Source organism: Plectropomus leopardus, chromosome 10, assembly GCF_008729295.1.
Source record: "Plectropomus leopardus isolate mb chromosome 10, YSFRI_Pleo_2.0, whole genome shotgun sequence".
Lineage (NCBI taxonomy): Eukaryota > Metazoa > Chordata > Actinopteri > Perciformes > Serranidae > Plectropomus > Plectropomus leopardus.
This window is the reverse complement of record NC_056472.1, coordinates 16,012,653-16,021,447: the sequence shown is the minus strand read 5'-3', so window position 1 is coordinate 16,021,447 and position 8,795 is coordinate 16,012,653. Positions and strand designations below refer to the sequence as shown.

Below are 8,795 nucleotides of genomic sequence, written 5' to 3'. Positions count from 1 at the left end.
GGTTTGTGACTGTGTACGAATGGTTAAAAACTGATTAGCAGGTGACACCTTGTGTGGCAGCATCGACCATATGAATGTATGTGGGAATAGGTGAATGTGACTCGTAGTGTGAAAGCACTTTGAGAGGTCAAACGACTAGAGAAGTGCTACACGAATGAAGGTCCATTTCAAATAGTAAGATTTTAGTGAAATTGCATGTGTTCAGGAAATACTGAACAAACAACTTGAGAAACAATACCTAGATTATACTGCACGAGTTGTGTGAGTTTGCAAACGCATGTTTTGAGTTGCTGTTGTTAATTGTGGCCACCTTTTAGTCCAGTTCATCTTTTATTGTGGAGGCATACGAGAAGAAATAGGCTTTCTACATGAATCCAAGGTAACACAAGATGGGTAATCAATATAAAAATGATCATTTTGTGGGTGAAGTATGCTTTTAAGCTGAACAGTCAAAATTTCTATGTGCACAGTAATTTGAATATGGTTAGCTTTGGGCGAAGATCAGACTCATTATACGGTGGTAGAAGCACCCGCACAAGCCCATGCCAGCTCTTTACAGTGAGGTAAGTGAGTAAGGTGTTGTTGCTCTTCCATCATTTTGACCACCCCTGTAATAAAAATATTAAAAACATTTTATTCGAACGGGTAAAGCATGCATTACATCTAGTCAAAGTAGCAAGATGCTAAACAGTTATGTTAGATTTTTATTCCTGAAGAGATTGGGTATCATACAATGTCTTTGATGCATTTAGAGGAAACCAGATTTCATGGCATGGACTCAGTAAACAGAATGAATATGGGGCTGTGGTAGACCCTGTGGCTATATAAAGATTATAGTCATTATAATATTATTGCTTTCATCACAGAGGAGGGAGATTATGGGCCCTTAAGACAAAGGTTATGATTTCCTTACAGGCCCACCTCTAAATCTAACCAGTAACACCTAAGTTGAAATTCTAATGGAGTGTTCTGTATGACCACACAGGCCTACTGTAAGTTTATTTTGTTATATAATGAAACAATGTGATTGCACAGTACTGAACTACTGTCCTAAGCAGTTAATTTATGTCCCATAAATGCCTTCTAATATCACAGGGTATTAGCCTAAATAACGATTGCTTTGTGCTTATCAAGTAAAAGTATTGATTGACTCTTTCAACTTAAGTGTTACTTTAATAAGCAAGTGAAAATTGCGTAGCATCGTGCCCAGTTCTGACAGGTCATATGATGCCAAAAATGCATTTTCAAATGTAAAAAAATGCATAATCTAGCAACATATTCTGTATTGGATCAACTAATAAAGTCATAAAATCGCACATGGTAAAATAGTCTATATATGAAATACCAAAAATCCAGCTGTGAACAAACATGAAAATGGAAACAAGGTAATATAGTTAAGGCTAAACATCTTTGTCTATTACCTTTGTATAGCTAAGTCAATAAGAGGAGCATGCAATCAACATAACATTGCCACAATTTTACATTAAACAACAAAAGCAATCAACTCAAAACAAATGTATGTGCCTTTCGTCACCACAAATTAGAACCATGTAATGTAGGTTTTCCACGTCGTAAATCATATGGCTTTGTGCAATTTTTCCACTGTCAGTAAAATTCACTAATGAAATTGTTTTTGTAAAATAATATATCAATAAATGTCATGCCAGAAATTATTGAGATTCTGTTCTACATGCGCTGTTTCTTACATGCCAGATTGTGCTAATTGTACATCATCCTAAAAAAAAATATCAGAGGTCTTTCGTCATAGCATGTACACTTACATCCAGGGACAAATGTGCTCAATTCCATCACCCTACTTTATATAAGGTATTTGTGCACATATTCTACATTTCTTTTAATATAAGAATATTGTCCATTAATAAATCGGGGATAGTACAAGGGGCTTCAGGTAGGGAAATAAAGGTGAATGGCATAAGTTAAAATATGTTGCCTGCTCTATGTAAAGCGATCTGAATTCATCTTTCTGAGTTTGGGCGGCAGGTGTCCGTCCATCCTGCCCCCTCCTCCCCCAGCCAGTCGCTGCAGCTTGGGAGGTAAGTCCGCCACTGACTTACTCATGGGCTCTGTGCTGATCTTGACCTTACCAGCCTGCTTATCATCAGAGACGCCAGGAACAGAGCTGATTCGCTGCAGCTTCATGGGCAGGTCTCCAAAGCTGTAAGTCATCTCTGAGGTGGTGGAGCTCATCCTCAGGAGCTTCTTGGGCAGGCCGTCCCGTCCTGTGATCTTCTGGAGCTTGGTGGGCAGCTTGGTGGTGCTGTCATTGTCCTCCAGGGTCTCAAGGCAGTCCAGAGAGCTGTTCTTCTCCCCACTGTTGCACAGAGACGGAGCCATGAGGGGCGAGGAGAGGAGCAGGGCCTCCTCCTGCTCCTTCACGCTGTACGGAGGGGTTGGCACCTCGAATGTGGCATGGAACTGAGAGTAGTCCACCTTAAAGAAGCCTTCCTCCAAGGAGATAACCGGGAAGAAGCGGTGTCCCCACAGAACCTCGTCCTCGGTATAGGACGTCCTCGCTTGGCAGGTCATCCCTGTCAAAGACAAAAAATAAAAGAGGAAAAGACCATCAACTAGATGAACTGTCAATTGTATTTCTATAAATGTATTTTAAGAAATGATGTCAAATTATGTAATTCTTGCCACAGTACATTTTTGATGAAATGTTTCATGACTCCAGTGTCAAACAACAGAGCCATGATTTAATTATATGCTTGGCACTGCTCTGTAAGAATCAACGCCACGGTATTCACCAGGATTCTTGCCACTTTCACACCGCAAAACAAACAATACAGCAAACAAAAGTGCCTCAGTGAATAAGCACTTAATGTATTACAGAGCCAGCTGCCTCAATAAAAAGCCTAATTGATTTTCAGTTTCCAAACATGATGTTTATGAGCTATCTCTGCCCTGATTTGAAAGATAATTAAAAGTGAGGTTATTTTTGTGTGTGTTTTATAGGTATAGCTAACTATTTAATCAAAAAGCCCCTGCTCATACTGAAATTACAGTTCATAAGGAACTGCCAATGCACTTGTAAATTTGATATCAGTATAATCTTTACAGTAGTTTTCTTTTCTGTTCTGAGTTAGCAGGAAAAAAATGACGTTCCACTGTAAAGCATTCCAAACAGGTTAAAGCTGACCCAGAACAGACACAACCCAATCCCCCTGAAAGAAAAAAAGTTTTCATTGTATGTTTCTGCAAACCATGGAGATGTTACATTTGCATGTTGCTATCTAGCAGATATGTTTCAACAATACTGTGGTTAACACATGGTTATGTTTAGAATTATTTTAAAATATCCATTTTTATGAGCCAGCAGGAAAAGCAGCGATATGTTGGTTGAAAAAAACCTGCTTTTGGTGAAACTATCCTCACTAGAGGATAGTTCTTGTAGTAACAAGAACAAATGTACATTTATATTATAGTTTGGTGTTTAGATATATTTATTTTACAGTAGTACCTATGTTTAAATTTTATTGATATATTCTACACTTTCCTACCCTTTTAAGACTTTAGAATGGGAGCATCTGTAACTAAAGGCAATTTCCCCTCGGGGATCAATAAAGTATTTCTGATTCTGATTCTGATTCTGACTAATGGGTTGATACAAAACACCCACGCCTGGAGCCCAAAAAGCTACTTGAAAAACAATAGGTTTCTACAAAACACCCTTGTTTGGTGTCTAAAAAGCTAATGGAAACAGACCAAGGGGTCGCGCCAAAACACCAACATTTGGAACCCCAAAAGCCGATGGAAACGCGCAGATGGGTGGTTACAAAATATCCATGTTTCGAGCCTAAAAATCTGCTGGAAAAACACAGATTGGTTCCTATACAAGACACCCATGTTGAACCTATAAAGCAACAAAAACATAGATGGGTTGCTACAAAAGACCTATGTTTGCAGCCTAAAAACATGCTGGAAAAACGCAGATGGGTGGCATCAAAACACCCACATTTTGAGCCTAAAAACCCACTGGAAAAACATTATTTTCTACAAAACATCCACATTTGAAGACCCAAAAACAATGGAAACACTCAGACTGGTCAAAATAAAACACCCACATTTGGAGCTTTAAAGCCACTGGAAACAACATTGAAATACAACTGGTTTCATTGTTTGTTGGTCTTGAACTGTGGTCTGCAGCTTGACTGACGTCTTGCCTCATTCTCATGTGGTCCACTATCCCCTCCCTCGACTTCTCAATGACAAAGTCAGCTCATATACTTCATCACTTTGGAAACAGCGATATGATACATATGCAAACAAGCAAATGCAACATATTTGTAGTTTGCAGAAACATACAATGCCAACATTTTCTTGTGACAGCAGGACAGACAACAACACAGAACAGTCTGTTATAGAACGTATGTATTTGTTGGAGGTGGAGGAAAAACTAAAATTTCATGAGGAAGAAAAAACAGCTTCTTGTTTACCCCTCCCCCCACAAAAAAAACTGGTCCTCTTTAACATTTCCAGTTATGCTACTTAACAGTTCAGTCCACACCTTAAGCTTGGCTTGTAGCTCCACAAGATAGAGGATTAAGATAATCAAATTGTTGGAGCCCATAGGAGTAACAGCTGCAAGCAAAGGCTTCAGGAGGTCTAGCTCACACTGAAAATTTCTTTTGAGCTTTCTGACACAAGAAAGGGAATCCAATCTAATCCAAAGCACAAAAAGTTACATAGAGTAACTGTTACATAACATTGTTCAGCTGCAGAAAAGCCAAAATGAGTGTGACAATTTAGTTAAAAGCGTTAAATTCTGTCATTTGGGAGACGACAAATTAAAACGAAATATCCCATTTCACATGCTCTGGGCTTATATGTGTGTCCCCGTAAACTATGCTCTGCAAATTTGGCACAAGATAGCAGAATATGATACACTTAGACTAAATGTTCCCTCACAGGGGACTCTGAATTAAAACCCTGCTTAAAAACTCCCCTCACGTCCTCGGAAACAAATTAATGCAATTAGCAAAATCATGAGCTTTGAATTAATGATCAACAACATTTTCTTTATTTTATTTTCATGCAGTTATTGGACGCCTATTAGTGATTACTCATCACCACTATTCAGCAGCTGCTATCATAGCTGCCTGTGCATTATATCATACTACACTGCTCACAGCAAAGCCCCATCCATCTTGGCATAGTTAATATTCTGCTGAAAATACAACTTTTATTTCTTACTGAACGTGAGCATAGAAAATCCATAATTATGTTTACATCTGAAACAAAACACCAAATTGGTTATATCAGTCTTAAAAAGCCCTCATTTTAACGAATGGCTTGGGGCACTCATGTTAAGACTTGTTGAAATCCATTAGGAAATCAGCGACGGCAGTAGGTTATTATCACATGTTTTAATTACCAGCTTAATATTGTTCTAGCAGCGACAGTTGGGTCCAAACGAAGACTAAGCGCTCGCTCACAGTGAGACACCGCTGCTGATTGTGGGGATGTCATCATCGAAACTGGAGGCATCTGTGATTCCGCCTGATTCCCAAGGTCATAAAATAATTCACTGATAACAGCTCTGTACACAATCGCAGATGTGCAAGAGACTGAACATCAAGTGCATTTGGGGTATTCAAAGTATTACTTCTGCACTATTGCTTCAGTGTCCCGGAGCCTTTAGGCATATGGAAGTTTGCTGCAGTGAATAAAGCTGGCAAAGCTAATGAGAACTTTAGGGCCAAAGCGATTGAGAGTTAAGTGTGAATGGAGATCTTATTGCATTGTGAGCCTTTTAAATTGCCTCCAGCCAAAACACAGTCACCACTTGATTATCAAGTGATCCTGAGAAAACTGTGGTGTAAAACGTGTTCTGTTTTGGTTTTATAACAGCCACTTAATCACCACCAGCAGTCAGTCGCACCTGCTTTATTGAGCATAGCGTTGATGCTGCAGTGTTAACTTGACATCCATACAGTAAACACAGGACTCGAACATCAATAGCAACTTTGCTGGTGCATTATGAGGAAAAAGGTTGGAACAAGTGAAATGAAATTGTGCTTGAGGCAAGAGGTTGCTACAGACCTAAATAGCTTCATCTTACATCTATTAATAATGCTCTATTCTTCCTGCAGATGGTGTAGGAGTTACTGTAAGACCTCGGTCTCTGCAAACACATGAACCCTGCCGGCCTCGGGCTGAATCCCTCTTCAACCTGTTCCCCCTCCTCTAAACCAAGACCAGACCACAAAAAAGAGAGGAAATCTCACTGATGTGGTAGTCTAATTAACTATACCCTTCTTCAAAAACCAACAATGGCACTAGACTTAATCATGGCTGTTAATATGCATTTAATTTCCATACATTATTCAAGGGCTAATGCCTGAGCTGTTGCATAATTATAGACACGGTTGCATCACATATGTACAATTGTGCTGATAAAGACCAGCTGTTCTGCAACACCCACGTTCATATGGCATGCAGTGGAACAGACACAGAAACATGAACTGTGTGCTTTGACTTTCATTCAGGCCACGACACACATTTTAGCTTGCAAATTATGTGGAGAAACATGTTAAACCTCAAGATCAAACAAAGTGCAGTTAATAAAAAACTAAAAATAGCATTAGTATAAAACAATAAAACCTATTTTTTAAATGTCTAGGTACTGAATATAACATTCCTAAAAATAGGAATCCAGTCAAATGAAAATACCCATATCGGTGTGTATTTCGTATTACTGGAAAAGGCTTATGTAACTCGAAAATACACGCCTGCCCGGGACTCAGTGTTTCTATGGAAACAAAACTGTAGGAATGTGTGCATGCGACAGCCATAAACCTCTTCACTGCTGAGTTTGGTCAAAAGTAACAGTGACAACAAAACACTAAAGTCTCCCTCTTAGATGAAGACATCCAAACTGCTCAGAATGGATTTTCTTGTTTAGGGCAGGGTCAAATCATCTATACAGCTCCAGAGTCAGACCAAAATGGTTTTACTGTCTCTGAAATGTGACCTTTTACAACACAAGAGGTAAGTCATATATTTTGGTGACTTCTCATCAGTGAAGGCCAGAGCTCATATTACAAATGTCATCTTTACTAAAGGACAAAATGATTTTCTCTTACTCTATCATCCATCACTCTTACAGTATATTGTTTTATATCTGTGTCAGCCTCATGGCACCAAAATCAGTATCATATAAACACACACACACACACACAAAGCAGGGAGAAAAAACAAATCCCATCCTATCTCTGCAGTGATTTGCTGCTGGGAACATGCAACTGCAGGAAATCTCAGCAGTGAGAAAGAAACACTTCAGATGTGTGGTGTGCAGTGTTGTCACAGCCTGTTAGAGGTGTTGGTAACATCAGTTAACATACAGTATGTCAAAAAAGTGAAACCAAACACACACACACACACACACACACACACGCACACACAGCTATTTGCTGTACATATTTTTATACTGTTTACTAGGTAAACCTGGCTATATCTTTTTTTTTTTGGACCTTTTGTGTTGTTGTTGTTTTTGCCTTTAGTGGCATTTTTCCAAAATCATACCAGGAGTGTTGCAGTAAAAATGTCTGTGTCTTCTTTAACCACCGAAACACCAAAAAATATCCACCTTGCTATTTTCAGTGTAAAAGCAAATTTACACAGAACATACTGACCTGAAATTACATAATTACTTACTGTATGTCAACTTGAAATAAACTATGAAAAAAAGATGTTTTTCTTGCTGTTTTCTTGTCTTGGAAAGGTGCCATCTACACTATTCAGAGCATTAATATAGCAACAAACAAATACTTGCTATGTTTGATATAGTGATGTAATGCCGTCTTGAGCAGAGAAACACTGTGTGTTTTAATCAGAGATTATCTGTTCTTTGATGTAGTGAAAGGTTCAGCCGTGAACCCATATGAGTCCCCATGTGTGCATCCCACTGGAAGGCCATAGGAATTTTTTGATTTTCAGATTGGCTGATTTTCGATTATCTTCTGCTATTTTTCTTAAATGACTGTAAGTGAATATATTTGGGGGGTTTTGTTGAAAAAAAAAAAGCCCAAAACAATTTCAATATGTTAACTTGGGCTCTAAGGGAATTTTTAAAAATCTTTTCTGATAAAAAAAACAAATTGGTTTACAGAAGAAGTAACTGTGACATTAAATGGTGATTAAAATAATATTTTATTGCAGCCCTAACCAGATTTCACACTTATAAAATCTAACACAAATCAACACATATAAGATTAATTCATTCTTCAAATAATTTCAATTAAAAAATATACTGAAACTACACTAGCTCTGTTTGGGGAAAGAGGAGGGCAGAAGAAACCAGGAGGGGAAAAAATCACTGGAATCGATGAAGAGACAATTCCTCACTCAGCTCATTAGGAGAGAAATTTGTAAGTCTGTGGATCTATTACACTTCTAATTTCAGTAAATGGTTATCTGTTCCCCTCTGTGACTCAGTATAAGCCAATACCAGTACATCTCAAATCCTCAGTGGGGAGGTTCTTGCCAATAGGAGATTTTGTAACACCTTTACACAGAATCTCTGTCACAATAAACAGTAATGTTCTGTTCATTTTACCAATATTATGCTACATTTTTAATGGTGCTTTGTATTATACATCTACTTACATCACGTTCCTAATCAGTTGTACAATGATTAAAACTAAACAACTATTCTGTATCTCATGCTTGCAGTGTTGCTACATGTGAGGGGATTTGAAGGCTCAGTTCAATTACTACCTGCTATCAGTTTCTGTGTGCTAAGAAGTGCCCCCCAAACCCCCTAATAATTATTA

At 38.4% G+C, this 8,795-nt stretch overlaps 1 protein-coding gene across 1 annotated transcript in view; it reads right to left on the bottom strand.

The window, feature by feature from the left end:
• Nucleotides 1–1,451: 1,451 nt before the first annotated feature.
• The window catches only part of kcnj3a (potassium inwardly rectifying channel subfamily J member 3a), a 28,245-nt gene continuing 20,901 nt past the window's right edge, over nucleotides 1,452–8,795 (bottom strand). The window contains exon 3 of the mRNA XM_042495109.1: nucleotides 1,452–2,549. Coding sequence (XP_042351043.1) covers nucleotides 1,957–2,549 — 593 coding nt within the window. The 3' untranslated portion in view covers nucleotides 1,452–1,956. The remainder of the gene's footprint in view (nucleotides 2,550–8,795) is intronic.